Source organism: Sinocyclocheilus grahami, unplaced genomic scaffold, assembly GCF_001515645.1.
Source record: "Sinocyclocheilus grahami isolate Dianchi unplaced genomic scaffold, SAMN03320097.WGS_v1.1 scaffold184.1, whole genome shotgun sequence".
Lineage (NCBI taxonomy): Eukaryota > Metazoa > Chordata > Actinopteri > Cypriniformes > Cyprinidae > Sinocyclocheilus > Sinocyclocheilus grahami.
Genome location: NW_015505363.1, coordinates 903,953 through 922,716, shown reverse-complemented (window position 1 = coordinate 922,716; position 18,764 = coordinate 903,953). Strand labels below are relative to the sequence as shown.

The following is an 18,764-nucleotide window of genomic DNA, read 5'->3' as shown; positions in this document are numbered from 1 at the left end:
GCAATAACTTTTCCTCTGATATCCTGCAAGGGCATGGAAGTACACTTTTCCTCTTGCTGCTTAGCAAGTCTGCATCGGACAGCTGGGATTTCATGGGATGCACTATATACGCAGCTAGTTCTGAGGCTCCTTCAGCGGAGGGGCCTGAGCCACAGAGACGCCCCCATGGTCACAGCACCAGGACCTGTCGCACCCGTGACCGGTGAGACCACAATGCATTTTTCTCCCAGACTGCCTCAAGAGTCTTGTGTTTTATAATGAATTGATTGCTCAGATGCCACAATAGTATGTGTACTCTCTGTTAGCCTATTAATGCTGAACTTTAAGCGAATAAAAACTGATCTCCGTGTAGTTTGTGTTCATTGTCAAACTGTGAATGCCCCCTTTCATTTAGGCTGTACTTGTCTGCGCTTCATTACTAGCAGTTCTCAAATTTTGTGCATTCTCACTTTGGATTTGATCTGCTTTCCTGTGTAACCTAGGCCTACATCGCTTTGGATTTTTTTCATTTACACAATCTTTACTATGCACATTTGTTATCTCGGTTTCAAAACAAGGTAGAAATATTTCCAACAACTACTAAATGGAATAATCTTATTTTTAAAAAATGGTATGTTTTCTTTGACAGTAGGCTACCTTACATGAAACATTTCAAATACAGCCTCTCTTGTGCTAAACTAATTTTCATACACGTCTGCATAGGACATTAATCATTATAAGAATTTGTCAGCCATTGTCTAAAGTGGCTGGACTGGGAAAATTAACGAGCAATTGGGTTTTGTTCAGATTCTACATCATGTCAGTCAGTCTGTATAACGTATGTGTGTGTGTGTGTGTGTGTGAGCGAAAGTTCATAATCCGGCGAGAGTTCCCGAAGCTTCTAATAACAGCACGAGTCTCTAATGCTGCTGACGCTACAGCTCTCATAAGACATCACACTAGCGCTCACTATCACACTTATGACCCTTTAGAACCTCGGACTCACCGCTAATGATGGCTGTTTATGTACACTGATATACCTCTATGGGACACGTCGAGCGAGGGTTTGGATATCTCCTGTCCGTCAGGTACGTGTCAACTAGCGCTGTTTCTCTAACGTTACTCACTATATTGGCGAACGTAGTGACGTCTGCTGTTATGAATTCAGATGTTAATGCGCGAGGCACGCACGGGTTTAGATTGTTGTTCACTTGGATTTTGATGCATGCGTATTCATTTGATTTCTGTTAAAAGTAAATTAGTAATTTAGATTTCATTCCAAAGTATGAGTCACGTACAAGCCGTTGTAAAAGAAATATCAAAATACTACGCACATCTGTGACTGCACACTAATTAAGTTAATTAATGTTAGCTATGTTAATGTGCCAAGTTGCTATGTTGCCTGGCAATCGTTTGGCGTAGTCCAAGTTTTATTATTCATAAAAAAAATAACAATATGACATATTTATTATGTTACATGCCCTATCATTTTATAAAGGAATTCGCTCGAGCACTGCATTAGTGATTTCACGACGGTTACAGAAGATTAGTATAAAATTACTTTATTTAAATTTCATGTCACACCAGCTTTAATTTAAGCAGATCTGTGTACTGTACACAAAGTCAATGTAGGTTTTACTAGCTACACAATTAAACACCATAGGTATTTTCCTTTAGGTTGTACCAAACACTGGACAGAATATTTGTATTCTGCAATAAGTCATTTTAACTAGTCAAAGCAATATCCACTCCATATAAACTCTATATAGAGAGCTAGCCTATATGTTTATAAATAGTAAGGGCAGTGGAGCAGGCCCGCAGGAGACTGTAATGTAGGTCACTCACAGGGAGAGTCCACTGAGTCCACTGAATGTTTTACAATAATGTCACCATATGTAATGTGCATGAGATATGAGAGTTCGGTGTTTTAAGAATTTACTACAATAATCACAGTTTTTGCCAAAATACCAGTAGTGATGGTATTAGCCATAATCAAAAATAAGGTGACACCTCAATAAATGCAGTAACTTTAGGCAGAAAAGGTGTTCCAGCATTGTCAGAATGAAACAAAGAGCGGCTGTCCTCATTTCCCCAAGTGTTTAATTGTTTAACCCTGACTGTTACTAACAAAAGACATCACACAGGTGTCTTCCAACTCACTTTCATGTCCCCATAATACAATTTGGATACAAAAAATGGCATAATGTAGTGTGAATGGCTTGCAAAGTATCCATCAGAAAGCTCTCTTGTGTGTCAACTGCCTGGGGTGCAGTTAGAGCCCGCAGATGTACATGAGAATGGGCCCATTAGCCTCCTGCAGTACAGCTGCCTCTCTGTTATTGCTGTGAACCCCCCTGAGGGCCCTTTACACAAATACAGCCGACCTCCTGTCATTGCCCTCTGTAAACCATTAACATTAACAAATTATAGCAGATATATATTTTCTAATTTTTTATTTTAATATTTAAGTTACTATGGCTGTATCTTATGGTATACTATATTAGCTATACAGTATGTCTAATTATAACGCCAAAATGCATTAATTTTAGATTAGTATTATATTTTATTCCTTTATTTTTGTGTATGTGCTTCAAGTTTGAATGATGCTATTAGTTAACTGGTTTTAACTACCAGGTTAATTGTTTAAACACATTTAGACACAAAATTCCATTTTAAATGGTGTGTTTAGAGCAAAAAAACTTCCTTTTTTCTTTTCTTTTTTTTTTGCAGCATGTGCCAATTTTGTAATCATCAGTGTTGTTGCCAGGTAGCATAAAATTGGCCGTGTGCCTTTAAGAGAGGCTTCTGTGCCTGTAGGCCAAAGTTGATTTGGCTAAATGGATTAGCAGTTATCCTGTGATGTTACAGCCTAGTAAATAGGCACTAATATTGAGAGAAAGAAGAGGGGCCCTGATTAAAGGCACAGCAGCATACAATGCCCTGGTTCATTTTTAAGGATCAGAGAGATCTGAAAAACTAAATTAAAATGAAGAAAATATTAATAATTAAATATGCGTGATATGACCCCTTAAAGGGATAGTTCACCCCAAAATTAAAATCTTATGTTTATCTGCTTACCCCCAGGGCATCCAAGATGTAGATGACTTAGTTTCTTCAGTAGAACACATTTGATGATTTTTAAGTCCAGCCGTTGCAGTCTATCAGTCGTATAATGCATGGCAGTGGTAACAAAATCTTTGAGAGTAAAAAAAACATGCACAGACAAATCCAAATTAAACCCTGCGGCTCGTGACGACACATTGATGTCCTAAGACACGAAACGATCGGTTTGTGCCAGAAAACGAACAGTATTTATATAATTTTTTTTACCTCTAATACACCACTATGTCCAACTGTCTTTCGGCACGTGCACGGCATCCGGTGCGTGAGGTGTGTACGCACTCTGGTGTGGTTTACGCAAGCGCCGGAAGTGATCTCTCACGTGTATACATCACTCACTGTTTACACAGTGCACAGTCATTGTAGGTACGACGGCTGATCAAAATGGTACTTACTTGCGCTTATCCAGATTGTTCAAACCGACTTAAAACTAAAAGATGACTTTCTCTTGCGCGAACTCATTCGGGAGTGGTGACTTTCCATGTATTCCCAACTTCTGAGCCTGCTCGCCTGAAGTTATGGTTGATTGCTCTTCAGCTGGATATCAACACACCCATTAACGTAAACTACGCCAGAGCGCGTACACACCTCACGCACCGGATGCCGTGCGCGCACTCAAAGGCAGTTGGACATAGTGGTGTATTAGAGGTAAAAAATGATATAAATACTGTTCGGTTTCTGGCACAAACCGATCGTTTTAGGACATCAATGTGTCGTCACGAGCCGCAGGGTTTAATTTGGATTTGTCTGTGCATGTTTTTTTTACTTTCATAGATTTTGTTACCACTGCCATGCATTATACGACTGATAGACTGCAACGGCTGGAGTTAAAAATCATCAAATGTGTTCTACTGAAGAAACAAAGTCACCTACATCTTGGATGCCCTGGGGGTAAGCAGGTAAACATCAAATTTTCATTTTTGGGTGAACTATCCCTTTAAAGCACAGAAAACATAATTTGGGTAACTGTCGTACCTTTACCATTATCATGCACTGGCAATTGAATCCTCTTATCTATGTATTTTTCTTTGTATTTTTCAAAACATGGAATGTTTGCAGACCTTGCACTTTGCCCTCCTCTCATTTCTGTCCTGTAGATGCATTTAGCACTATGCCAGCAGCATAACTGCTAGTTAAGCGGTTTGCTGGTGCAGCACACCAGCTGCGTATGTGCGACGTAGCAGCGTGCATTAAGTCTCTGGGGTGCATTAAGCGGCGGATCAAATGGTGTGACCTTCAAAATCAGGAAACGGTCTGTCAGTTGCACACACAGATGACTCGAACTCCAGCCTAATGAAGCTTCCCAATTAAAGATAACAAGGGAGAGAATAGGCCCAAGCAGCATGCAGTGTTAATGGTGACAGTAGTGCAGCAGTGGTCCATTTATCACACTTTTTTAATTGTACCCCAGAAATAGCAGGCGCTTTTTTGCTGTGGGAAAAGACTAAATTTTCGTGTTTGCTTATTAGAAGTGTGTATGATGTGTTGTTTTGTGTGTATTGCAGGCTTAAGACCATGAGTGATCATCAGGATCAGGCTGAAGATGTCGGCCTCCTAACGCCTCATGATCAGTCAGAGACCTCAAAGGACGATGACATGCATTTCAGGCAAGTTATGACTTGACTGGTAAAAGTAGACTCAACTTCAGCTTAGTATATTCTGGTTTTAAAGTATTTTGAAAGTTTAAAGTATTTTGTGGTTTATGCTAGCAGGCGGCATCTTGTCTTAGCGGGTAAAACTGTTGCCTCACAGCAAGAGGGTTCACGGTTTGAGTGCCGGCTGGGTCAGAAGGCCTTTCTCTGTGGAGTTTCCATGTTCTTCCTGTGTTAGTGTGGGTTTTCCCCACATAGTACAAGTGACAAGTGAATTTTATTTTGGGACGGACTCAAACACTAATTCACATGATGGCAGATTCCATTATATGTGTAGTGCACGTCTTATATACAGTGCACAGCATAAATGAGTACACCCCCTCTAAAACTTAACAAATTCAGCAATTGCTCTTTACTTAGAAGACATGTTAGGGTTCTTTGGAGATATAATGTTCCAACAAGCCTGCTTGATCAATTACCAAAGAAGAATGCCAAAATTATTCAGTAAAATAAGATTTTCTTATCAAAGTAATACAATTTTGTGTTGCAAAAATGAGTACACCCTCCTGAAAGTTACTAAATAAAAAAAATTTAAAAAGTGTATAGGTTTAAGGCTATTTTTGATCAACAGGTAAGTATATTGAACCAAAACTTTTAAAGACAAGTAATTTCCTGACAATTAAAAGTTTTATATAACCCACTGAATCATACTCAGACTTAATGCTGGCAGCAGTGGAACCACTTGGGAGAAAACTGCCAGGTGACTTGTTTCTTAGCATAAAAGAGGACAATGGTACAAGAGGAATACCAAATTATTGTTTTAAGTGTGAAAATATTGCAGAAGTAGCACCGACATTCAAAAACAATGGACTTGTGACAAGGCTCCTGAAATACTCAGGTCTTCACTTTCATTTAGTGATGTGTGATTTTTTTGCCAGAAAAAGAGCAGGAGAAATAACATGCAAGTGTCTCAGAGCCGGCAAAAGCTGTGAAAAGAGTGACACTTTATCTCACAGAGTATGACGCAGCCTGCAGAAGTGACATGCATGGTTGTTGTCACCACTAGAATTACCCACTGTAGCCAAAGCAAAATAAACTCATTTAACTCATTTAAACTCATTTAACCTCTTCCAAGGCCCATATTTACAAAATAGAGACTTCTGGGAATCCATACTCTGGTCTCAAGAGACCAAGTCAATCATTTCGGATCTAACAGCATCCAAAAGCATGTTGCTAGAGGAGGAGTACAGTGAGAAGTGCTTGGTACCCACAGTGACGTTCAGTGGTAGTAAAGCTTTTATATAGGGATGAATGAGTGCTGAAGGTGTGAGGGAGTTGTGCTTTATCAATGTTTGCATGAATTTACACACCTCTGTGTGATGTAATACAAAAACTTGAAATAGAAGATGCTACCTTCCCCTCATTCCCTGCATTATTGGGCATTTTTGCAGCATGACAATGAATATACTCATTCTCCCAAGGTGAAAATCCTTTTGTGGACATGTATTTCACTCAATCTTAACGCTCTTGAGCAGCTGTGGGGGATTCTGTAGAGACGAACTGAGCAAAACTCCCCATTAAAGACCAGAGCATTTAAGGAGGTCGTCCTCCAGGAGTTAAACAGGACAGATGTGAAAATGTGTCATGAACTTGTACACCCAGTGCCAAGAAGGGTCAGAGCAGTGTACTTTAAGTTCTGGAGGACATACTAAGTACTAGAATATTATACATTTTCTGAATTAAATCTAGGGTGTACTCATTTCTGCAATCCTTCATTTAAACAAAATTGGCTAATTTACTTATCTTACAGAAAATATTGGCATATTTTTTGTTGCTTTTATGAAGTATATGTTTAATATGTTTCAATTTTGCCATCTTTCCATGAATTATATTAGTGATCATTAAGAAAATACATCTTTTATATTTATTCAGAGGGGGTGTACTCATTTATGCTGTGCGCTGTAAGCCTGTTCTGTGGCTGAGTGTAATTGTAGGAATGTTTCCAGATGGGGTTTAATTGAGCACTATATCATGTGCTCACACAGTCATCCGTTCTTTTTCAGAGAGCTGACATCCACAGGGCAGAATGACTGAACAGCTCAGTATCACAAAGGCTGTATTGTGTTTCCTCTGTAAAAATCCAAGTTTGATGATCTTTGTCCCCTTTTACTTGCTTCTAGATGAATTACCGACCTTACACTGCTGCTGGGACATATTCTTATTCTTGCTTTAGAAGCATTTAGGCTGTTAATCAGTCTGCCTATGCAGAACCTCAGCCAAGGGCATACAGACACCCTGCCAGTCTGGTAACTCCTCACCTCCGCAAGATGAGCCCGCAACTGTGACATGCTGCAGTCACAATACACCAGAGCCCGGCATAATTAGAGTGTGTGACTCATGTCTGGATAGCACAAAACTCACAGTATAAATTGTAATATCTTTCTATTTATATTTTGCTGTCATTTGTAAGATATCTGCCAGCAGATTATGGTTTCTGATTTTAAATTTTTTTTGCTTAAATAACGAAGAGAAACTTTTGAATTTATTTAAGGTACTTTAAGGCTGCTGAATGAATGTTTATTAATGAGACACAGACTGTCTGTATATGTCATGATACCAGATACCAAAGCCAAGCCTATTTTTTTTTTTAATTGCTGAAAATGTACTCACCTTCAGGCCATCCAAGATCTAGATGAGTTTTTCATCAGAACAGATTTGGAGAAAATTAGCATTACATTTGACTGGTTCACTTGTTCACCAGTGGAGCCTCTGCAGTGAATGGGTGCCGTCAGAATGACTGATCAAACAGCTGATAAAAACATCACAATAATCCACAAGTAATCCACACGACTCCAGTCCATCAATTATTTTGTGAAGCGAAAAGCTGCAGGTATGTAATCTAGTCACTTACAAAAGAAAACAGTCCAAAACAGTTCTAAACAAATATGTTGGTGAATTTTGATGTGAGAGGACAACAGGTGATGGACTTTTTTACTGGAGGAAACGTTATTATGTATTATGGACTCATATTTTGGCCAAAAGTGACAGTTTAAAATTATAACACCTTAATGATAGATGTGTTTATTACAAACATGCAGCTTTTCACTTTACAATACGTTAATTGAAAGACTGGAGTTGTGTGGATTAATTGTGGATTATTGTGATGCTTTTATCAGTTGCATGAACTCTCATTCTGATGGCACCCATTCACTGCAGAGGATCCATTGCTCTGAAAGATTCCCATTCCACATTTCGGACCCGTCTACATCTTGGATGGAATGAGTATTTCCATTTTTGGTAAACTGTTCCTTTAAAATGACTTTTTTTGTGAGATTTCTTTGCCTCAGTACTACTAAAGCTACAAAATGTGCTGGGATACTGAATATTTTTCAGTATGAAAAAAATGGCCCTGAATATGGTTAGTTAGAAAGGACACTAATGTCCATGATGGTGACCATATACACTATAATATTATGCAAAACAATTTAATTCTAAAAAGAAGTGTTAACAACTCAATAATCAATTGCCATTTGCCACTAACCCAGAATGCCATTCTAAACATAGTTACAACCCACTCACCACATAGGAAGCCACATCACATGTTGCTCTGAAAAACACTTCTCACATATATGTGAAGCATATTTGTGCTTCACATACTACTGACACACTGCTGGGAATTTCTATTTGTTTTTATTATATAATTAAAGCATGCAAATGTTCGCAACTCAGTTTGCACTTCATGAGCCATTGTTTCTCTGTTGAAATGGCGACAAAAGAAATACAGAGTCATCTATAATGGACTCGGATGTTCATTTTTATTGGATACAGCAGCATAGTGCAGCGAAAACAGTAGAGGCCTGAGGGGACATAATATTATCTTCTCAGGAACAATGATGTGTGAAAAGAAACATGTTTTTGTTCACGAGTGTGGGTGTAGTGGTGTTCCCTGTTAAGTTGAATGATGGTAGAAGCATAACAGATGCATTTGTCCTGTCAGCAGCAGTACAGTGAGATAAAGGAAGATGTGCATTTGTGCCAGAGGACTCTCTGCTGCACTCTTGGCCACATGCCTGTGTTTCCACAGCTCTTTCTCTGAGGAGCCGTACAATATAGAGAGTTATTTCTGATAGCTTCTGATGTCAATAGTTTTCATGATTTCATTCTGGGTTGTCATTGAAGTTGAAATTTTTATCCAGTGTCACTTACAGGACGTTCCCATCGCAGCAGAGTAGTTTTAAAGGTGAAGTACATCAGGTGTCCCACACTGTTAGCCATTGGACAGATATACTGGTGGTCCCGCTTGATATCATGCCATTGTTTGAGCCAGAAGTTGACAAACCCTAACCCTTATGTTGTTACTAACTCCAACTCTTAACCATTGGGCAATGACAATAATTCAACGCTTATACCCAAGGTTCGAAATTAACTTTCTCACTCACCAGCCAACCTGACTACTACATTTTTAAGTTGCCGGCCATTGAAAATTCTACTAGCCAAAACAAAAATATCAGAAATAAACGATATTATTAAAATCACAGCTTAGATTTGAATATATTTATTATTAAACCTGATTCTGAATGATTAAATGGCATTCAGTTTTACTACAGTGAATCATTGTTTGCAGACAGCCAAATAAAATGAAATAAAATAAAAACAATTCTCAGTGACTTCTTTAATAAAACAGCATTTATTTTGTTATTTTGTAATGTCAAAATATAGTTTACTCCAAAATGAACGATTAATGGTAAGCACATTGATTGATAAAGTGATCAGCTGTTTCCTCACAAAACTCAGTGAACTCCACTGACATCCATAAAAAAAAAAGCCAAAAAGTGTGCCTTGTGTCCTGATTTTCACCCACATTTGGCAGGTGTTAACAAGCCTTGCTTGTTCCACATAACTGAAGTTCGCATAACAGCTTATTCATAAATATATCTAACAAAAATCGATCTGTGCAAAAATCTATTTCGTGTGTCACATGAATGTCTTGTTTGGAATCCTCATTTGTGTCAGAGTCATAAGCTTCATGTTATGGGACAGCCCTCTGCCTCAGGCCTGAGCATGAGCATATTTGGAGGGCTGGGGATCATCAGCTTGTATGTATTTTCTGTCATGAGTTCACCCTGAGGTTAATAAGACTGGGGGGTCCCTTTTAGTTCCCTTTAAATGTGCTTTTACCAAAACATTCTCATTTAAACTAATCATGTTGGATATCCAGGTTCATATTTTTCAGATCCTCTTACATATTTATTTTTGTATCACAGGGTGCATCTAATAGATGATCTGTCATATGAGGATGTCAAGAAATGCTACCGTGGATCTGTAAGTACCAGATGACATACAGTTCAATATCATTTTGTAGCTCATGTCCAACCTGTAAATACAGTGACCCGAAAAACAGTTTGACACTTAAAGGGTTAGTTCACCCAAAAATGAAAAGTAGCCCATAAATTACTCACCCTCAAGTCACCCTAGGTGTATATGACTTTCTTCTTTCAGACGAATCCAGTCGGAGTTACATTAAAAATGGTCTTTGATCTTTCAAGCTGTTTCATGGCACTCAGCGGGTGTTGCATGCATCACTCCAAAAGCAGTTAAATAAAACGCACCCATCCATTACAAAATGGCTCACATGGCTCCGGGGGGTGAACAAAGGACTTCTGTAGCGAATCGATGCGTTTTTGTAAGAAAAATATCCATATTCAAAACACTTGCACCAAAAGTCCTACACGGAAACAGTTCCGGGCGGATGACGTATGGAGGTCGGCTTTGTGCATGCGCCGCTCAGAAGTGACACACGTGGAAACGGAGGGGAGAGATCAAAACAAAACAACGGTCACTAATTAGAAGTACAAAATGAAAATTTGTAAAAAAAAATTGTAAAGAAGAATGTCGGAGGATTTCGATATAAGCCGAGAGGAGACTGGCTTTCCTTTGCTAAAGTAAGGAAACTTTGTTTCGTTTGCTCCTGTTAACAAACGTTGGTTTTCACGAGACACACCAGCGCATGAGCAATGCCGACCTCATACGTCATCCGCCCAGAACTGCTTCCAGTGTACAACAGTGAGTGCAAGCTAGATTAAAGTAGTTAATACGTTTTGAATATGGATATTTTTCTTACAAAAACGCATCGATTCGCTACAGGAGGCCTTTGTTCACCCCCCAGAGCCATGTGGGACACTTTTTTTTATGGATGGGCACATTTTATTTAAGTGCTTTTGGACTGATGCATGCAACACCCGCTGAGTGCCATGAAACAGCTTGAAAGATCAAAGACAATTTTTTATATAACTCCGACTGGATTCGTCTGAAAGAAGAAAGTCATATACACCTAGGATGACTTGAGGGTGAGTAATTTATGGGCTAACCCTTTAACCGTATTTAAAAATGGCTGTATGTAAATATAAAAATAAAAGTATATTTGAAAATATATGCAATATTTGTAAGCATTTTAATACATTTTCTATCAGATGAAACATTTTCCCATGTTCCCAGGTTCTGTTTGTATATTATATGACTTTATTCATGCCAAAAAACAAGAAAGGAGATCTGTACTGCTTTCTGTTCATATTTATGTAAATTGGAGAAAGATGGGTTTTGCTTCCAGATGGTGTAGTTACATTATCTACCAGCAGGGGATAATGGGACCACGCTAACTAGCTAAACCTTGACAAAATGTTATCTCAAAAGTTTCTTGGCTGAGATCTGACAAACAAATCCTCTTTATACTACCAGTGCTGGTTTCTGAGCAATAAACATATCCTTCTTTAGCTGTCATGAGGTGGAAAAGGCACCACATCCACGGAATGACCCAGCATTTTTGCAATTATTATTAGCCATCTGGTGTCGTGGTGATTTTTAGTGGATATACTCATGTGTCCTAGCAGAGTAACATTCAACACATTAACCACTTGGTTTAATATCTTGTTCTCTAAAATATTCATCAAGAAAATACTTTTTTAATACATTTTGATTGACAGCTGTACATTTTTAGTTGTGACTTAAGTGTCTAAATATGTTTTGGGTCTCTGTACAAATGATTTTGGTGCCTGTCTTTGAGTAATCTGGTTGATTTTAGAATAGATTCTGTGACCACATCTTTGCTACTCAGGAAGTTTTAGTCAAGCTCGCAGTGGACGATACTGTCACACAAGGATTAGCTCTGCACCTCCAGGCCTATAGACTTGGTTATAGAATTAAGACATATTGCTTTTATCACAGACAGTGTAGTTGTACAAGCAGGGTTAAACATTTGACTGGATCAGCCCATCTACATAATGAACATCCATCATCCTAATGATCTGTTGTGCATCAGTGTGCTCTGAAACGCTCTGAGCTGCAGGAAGCAAGAGTGAGAGAGTGCCGGTGAAGATAAATGTGCTAGAAACAAGCCCACAAGTTTTTCCATCAAGGTGCAGTGAGTGGGTGTTTCTGCTCTGTGCATGTGACGGAGCAGTGAAGAAAGAGAGAGAGCGAGAAAGAGAGAGAGAGAGAGAGAGTGATGCTTCTGAAGTAAGAAGAAACGCTGTGTTAGCTCACAGGAAGAGGACGAAGCTAAGTTGGCTCTTGTGTCCCGGGACAGTGGAGAGGGACTGGGTATCAGCAAGGCTGCCTCTTGGCTGGTGTGGAGTGTTTGTGTCGTGTCAGCATGCTCAGCTTGGTGCAGAGCTCACATCCCTTACGAGAAAGAGCCAGGCTGCAGAAGAGCTGTGCGAAGCAGCTGATCTCTCTTTCCTCTACTTCCTCACAGACCGTCAGCAAGTACAATGCGCAGTACCACAAGCTTTTCCAGAGCGTCCCCAACGAAGAGCTCCTGATGAAAGGTAAGTTTGTTGTCATTCTCCTTCCACTGCAACCTCTTACGTTTCACTTTGCTGCAGCTTGCCGCTCCTTGTAAAGTGACCTTGTGAAATCATGAAATTATTATTTTACTGTAATAGTGCTACTATTCAGTTGCTTTAAAGTAGTTTGATTTATTTAATCAAACTACTTATTTTGATTTATTTGTATCATATACAGAGGGGGGCAAAGGTCTGAAAATACTAGTTAATAATACATTTACCACTAGTTTTATTGTGCTTCTTATATATATATGTACATATATGTGTATAAATATATGAATACCTATATTTTTACAACCGCTAGTGAGAATGATTTTTCTCATTAATTAATTGTACATGAATTAATCAAATGTACATTAATTTTGATTTTCTTAGTGTGTCTCTCTTTGGATTTGATAGCACTACTGGAGCTGCATGAATACAAACTTATGATCATATTGATGAATCCAGCATGATTCAAACTGGGCACCTGCCTGCAAAAAGTTGTTCACATGGTCAATGTCCCTAATTTTAATGTTTTAAAATCCTAAAACTTTTATTTCAAGGATTAAATTATTGGGATCCCTATTTTCAGTCATTTGGATCCAAATGAATTTCATGTTCATCTTGATGTTTGGTAATATTATGCTGTTGCAATCTGTCTGACTTTGATATCAACATGCTTTGGGCTAATTCAAGTGAAACAAGTCAGAATTTGATGCTATTCAGTATCAGCTTGCATGACTTGCAGATCTCTTTTATAAGTGCACTTATGACTCTTCCTTTAGTTTACTCCTGTGCCCTGCTGCGAGACATCCTGCTGCAAGGCCGACTCTACATCTCTCGAAACTGGCTGTGTTTCTACGCCAACCTCTTTGGTAAAGATATCAAGGTGAGCATCACGTCTTTGCTGATGTTTATAGCTGGGATAGACATGACTGGAGAGTTCATTCCCAGGAAAATGGTGTCATTTGTGTTAGAAAATAGTGCAATTTTTTAACATTTAATTAGAAAACTGATCTAAGGCCTGTATATAAATAGCTGAGTACATTGTGAAAGTATCAATTTCAGTGTACTTTCTAATAAATCAGTTTACTGTATAATTACAATATAGTAATTATAATTATACAATATATAATTGCAATAATGATTACAAAATCCATGGAAAGTTTAATATTGTTAATACAAATATTATATAGATATTGTGATAGAAAAAGTGTTGTGCCTGTTACACTCAAAATATTGTGGAGTTGAATGTCACAGGGTTGTAGATCAGTGCAAAAATGTCTGAACGACCCAGAAAACAACACAAAACAGAGTGGTTATTGTTTCTGGTTGATAAGGTAGTACAACTTTAGCATCATAACAAACTTGAAAGGAATAACCGTATAGTACGAATTAACAAATTCGCAAGAAATTATCCCATAGAATGACTGGTGTTTTGTGTACTTTTGGCTGCACGCCATGTTGCGGTTTTTTTTATGCTGAATTAAATGTAATGTTATATCGTTCCATTGTGCACCATGTTATTTAGTAATTAGATTTAGATGGCCCGGTTTCCATCCTTGAGTGGAAAAATGTTGTGTGCAAGAATTCGTAATTGAAGACGCACTTTGAAACTTTTTCCTTTTTTTCCTGCCACTTTCTCCTGCCTCTCAGGTGGCCATTCCTGTTGCGTCCGTGCGGTTGGTGAAGAAACATAAGACAGCAGGTCTGGTTCCTAATGGCTTGGCTATCACCACAGACAGCAGTCAGAAGGTGTGTTTCCACCGGGTTCCAGGTCATCGACCGGCAGATTGAAATACAAAGCTTAGTCAGCATATGCTGTGGTGCCGCTGCAAAACAGTGAAAATGCAAATGGATGCAAACACTGAGACTTTAGGTCACAGTATGAATCTTTGTCTTAAATCAGCATATCTCACACCTGCCAGCATTTAAACCTTTTTGTTTAGTTGATTCTTGTCAGCAAAGTAAAACTGGTTTAGAAAGGAAGCGCATTATTCAGTAGTCTGGCAATTGGCCAATGCAAATAATTGATTTGTGATCAGATGACATGGTCTTTATGAATTATTATTTGGAGATTGCGCTTTCGAAGATTAGGAAACTTAATGGAGATCAAATTTTGTGTCTCAGATGTTTCTTCTAAAATTTCTTCTAGAATTCTTATGAGAAACATTTGAATTCCTGAAATCTCTACTGAAAAGTTGATTTCAGACTCTGGTATCTTGGCAAATCTGAGCACAGTTGTGACTTATTTGATATCTCTGATAACTTAGCAGAATAAGAGCAGCTGAAAGCAGTCTTATTGGACATTGTTTTGATGATTAATGCCTCTGAATAGTCAGTAATTCTATATTTCTTAAAGGCAGTCATTTACTTCCTATATAGTAAAAGCAGACCAAAAATGGTCATTGTGAAAAATGAATATTGCTGCTTTGAAGTGCACCTGGTAAAATCCTAGATAAGGCGGTTGTTATTGCAACCACTACTATGCATTCAAATTGGATACATAATTCTGAAATAACTAAATCATAAAGTTTGAATGGTGGCAATTTTTTATGCAGGTATCTAAACAAGTGAATACACTCGCATCTCTTTCACACAACATATTGTTTATTTATACATGGCAGCTTCCAAATAATGAATTCATTTGCATGAAGCTAACTGCAAATTTTCCAATGCAAGCTAAATTTCCACTGCTACCACTGCCCTTTGCAAACATGCTTTTCAAATATTTTTTCATGTGAACATGCATGCAAAATTGGGTACCTTTGAGAATCTGTTTAGTCATTCATGTGCACATAATTTCATTATTTTTCCAACTCCACTTGAAGGTTGCATTTGTTTTGTACTAATCCATAAAGCCTCCGGCCCACATGAGATCGGCTTTCACACACTCACAGTGTTCCCTAAAAATATGATCCTTTTCCTGGTAGTGAGATTATATGTGGCTACATTGTTAAATGAAATGAAAGTGGTTTGTCTTCATACTCTGATTATGCACACATTCTTTTATCTCTGCTGGAAAATCCAGCTACAAACATTTTAAGGTGGTAACTGTGTCTTTAGATTAGAAAAAGGTTCTTTAGATTATTAAAATGTTCTTCACACTAAATGTTTTTTTAAGAACAGTTCACTGAAAGCTTCTTTGGGGAATCCAATATGATTCTTCTGCGGCATCCTTTTGGAACCTTTATTTTTAAGAGTGTGGTCCAAGCTGCTTTACTGTAGGTTGTTGACCAACCAGTCCAAGGTAAAGAGTTAACCAGGTTTTTACCAGCTTAATGTCATAAAGAAGCTGTGTTTTGGTGCATGTTAGCTGTTTTTTGAAGGTCCAATATCTTCTAGCATTAGTTACACTATTAACCACCTAAACTGGCTTTGAGCATCTAAAGACCAGCTTGGACTAGTTTGAAACCAACTAACATGTATAAAAACACAGCTACCATCTATAGCTGGATTTTCCAGCAGGAATGTAAGCGGACATGCCACATCCACCATGTATTATAGTCTCTGTTTACATTTCTTCACTCTAATTTTGATATGTTTGTGTCCTTTCCACCCACAGTACGTGTTTGTGTCTCTACTGTCCAGAGATAGCGTCTATGATGTGTTGAGACGCATCTGCACACATCTACAGGTGAGAGTTTAGTCAGAACCTCTGGGCTATTACGTCGAGAACATGTAAACAGTTTTAGCCTAATGACAAGTTGTCATGCTGCTGTCTGTCATACAGGTCAATGGGAAGAAGATCCTAAGCCTCAAGCAGTACCTGGAGGAGCCCAACTCTTTATCTCTGGTAGGTTTGAGAGTCTAGATTGCTCTGGTTCTAGATACCCCAAACTCAAGTAACTTTTTGCATGTTAAGACTTTCATTATTGCATAGTAAGAACATCAGATGTAATATGATAGTTTATGCAACTTTTGCAAATGGTATTTCAGTGCAAAAAGCATCTTGACAACCTGCGAACCACAGTGCAAGCAGCACTACAGAATGTGCTTTAATCGCAATAAGTGCATTCTCAGTGAATTTCCCCATGAGTGTGACCTGTACTCCCTTGTGCTGGTGTAGGATGAGTTCCCTGTCCCTGAAGTTTTCCCTGTACCAGATGAGTTTCCTCCGGTGCTGAAGTGGAGGAGGAAGCCGTCAGTTGTGTCTGTAGCTTCATCTCTTCCTGACTTACTGGGAAACTCCACTGGCAGCCTGGATACTGTAGACGCCCCCTTCCAGACAGACAAGCCTCTGGAGGGTGAGTGACTGACCTAAACATGTATTTAGATATTTTTGGGGAAATGATGCCATAGTTTTATGGTTTTCTAAAGTTTTTCCTTGAATTAACATGTAAATAGCATGTATATGATGATCACAATCTATGCTAGTATGGTACTGCCACACATTGATAGGGGAAATGATGGGTTAAAATTTATGAAATGTTCAGTATTGCATATTTCAGATGGGTTTTGCAAGTTCTGTAATCAGATTTTTTTTTTTTTGGAAATAACTCCTTTTTGAGATTACACCATACAGGGTTCCCACAGTCATGGAAAATATAAGGGGATTTTAAAACTGTGGAGGACATGAGTATAATCTTTATGTAATTAAAGAGTAGGCAGTGAAATAAATCTTTCTAGTTTTGGTCTGTTCTAAATATTTCATCAGCTAGATATTACTTGCTGTGAATGTTTGTTAAGTAAAACTGGTTGAGAGCTGCATGATGACAGTCTGTCTGTTGATCCAGTATATGGCTTCAAATCTATTGATTTTAAAGATGAATTTTGACCTCAGAAAAAAGACCACCTGGTAAATCCAGGTCAAGTTCTGCAAACGCATTAGCCATGCACTGATTAATTTCTCAGACCAGACTGGCAGTTAATGTCCCCATTTTATCAAATGTTTCTGGGATGGAATGAAAAAATGTCCATTAAATGATTTGATTCTGTTCGGGAGCAAGCTGATCACGTCACACGTCTGCTCATGTTGTGAGTGCTTGGTTCTCTCAGTGTGTGTGGATATGAAGCAGGACCGGTCCTGTTTGCTCGGGTCCTTTATGCAATACGGGATTAAGCCCAGAAGGAGATTTTAGAAAGTAGAGATAAAACATTAAAAACAAGCCTCTGCTAAGACTAATAGATGCTTGTTTGTATAATGTTAAAAGCCATTACATATATAACATATTTCAACAAATATTCCACGTAGTCTCTCAGTTAATATGAGAACTGTATGTATTTATAAAATAATCAGAAAAATGTTACAAATCTTCTAGGGGACTTAAATCATTGTGTCATGCATTTCCTCATTCTGTGATACTGTTCTGTCCAATTCAGATCAAAGTCTGGAAACCAAGAAGATCCTTCTGACGGAGACGATACCAGAACTGGGCCAGATGGAGTACCAGCTACTGAAATTCTTCATCCTACTGTGAGTTTGGCTGGACATCCTTGCTATGTGTCCATGCTTGCTTTCTTACTTGCACATATGAGCACAAAACCAGTCTTAAGTTGCACGGGTATATTTGTAGCAATAGCCAAAAATACATTGTAAGGGTCAAAATTATAGATTTTTCTTTTATGCCAAAAATCATTAGGATATTAAGTAAAGATCATGTTCCATGAAGATATTTAGTAAATTTCCTACTGTAAATGGTTTGTTATTTTCATACTCAAAAAATCACTTATATCACCTTTCATTTGAAGCACGGGTACTGTGTCAAAAGTCTTCAATTGAAAGTCAAAGACCGAAAAACATTTGTGGAAAAAAAGTATGCGCATTTAATCATACTTCAGTAAAAAGTCAGCTTTTTTCTAAGGTTTATAAATAGATCAAATCAAGAGGCAGGGGGGATTTTCTCATTGCTTGGACGCACAAACTAGCATTTGCTTGCCAGTCCACCTGTTCCAGTAATCCGTGCCCATCGTCGTGTGGCCTGATTTATGTAGTTTATGTGGTGCAGCAGGGATAAACTCACTGGACAAGTAAACTGCCATGCATGTAAACTGGCTATCCAGATCGTGCAGTGCCACGTGCACATGCCAGTGGGTCTGCTGTTTGTTTTCAGAAAAATACTCTGCTCTGTCTAAAAGAGATGTTACCAGAAGAGATGTTTTAAAACAACAATCTCAACAGAATAAGATGACATATTGGGACCCGCAAATTATAAGGAAACAACAAATTCAAACAAACCCCACCAAATATAGATGTTAAAAGCACTGTTAGTTTTCAGAACCTTTATTTTATTACTATTTAAAAATGTAT

General features: G+C 38.3%; 1 protein-coding gene across 2 annotated transcripts in view; it reads left to right on the top strand.

Annotated features, from left to right (window-relative positions):
* The first annotated feature begins 8 nt into the window (after nucleotides 1–8).
* Nucleotides 9–18,764, top strand: part of gramd2aa (GRAM domain containing 2Aa) — a 20,398-nt gene continuing 1,642 nt past the window's right edge. Inside the window, exons 1-10 of one of the 2 annotated variants that reach the window (XM_016284544.1) lie at nucleotides 9–202; nucleotides 4,605–4,706; nucleotides 9,956–10,013; nucleotides 12,442–12,514; nucleotides 13,300–13,403; nucleotides 14,171–14,269; nucleotides 16,080–16,151; nucleotides 16,248–16,310; nucleotides 16,584–16,761; nucleotides 17,837–17,930. In XM_016284544.1, the coding sequence (XP_016140030.1) occupies nucleotides 93–202; nucleotides 4,605–4,706; nucleotides 9,956–10,013; nucleotides 12,442–12,514; nucleotides 13,300–13,403; nucleotides 14,171–14,269; nucleotides 16,080–16,151; nucleotides 16,248–16,310; nucleotides 16,584–16,761; nucleotides 17,837–17,930 (953 nt within the window). In that variant the 5' untranslated portion in view covers nucleotides 9–92. Of the gene's footprint in view, nucleotides 203–859; nucleotides 1,068–4,604; nucleotides 4,707–9,955; nucleotides 10,014–12,441; nucleotides 12,515–13,299; nucleotides 13,404–14,170; nucleotides 14,270–16,079; nucleotides 16,152–16,247; nucleotides 16,311–16,583; nucleotides 16,762–17,836; nucleotides 17,931–18,764 lie in introns of those variants that run through there. The other variant, XM_016284545.1, reaches the window with a different exon arrangement.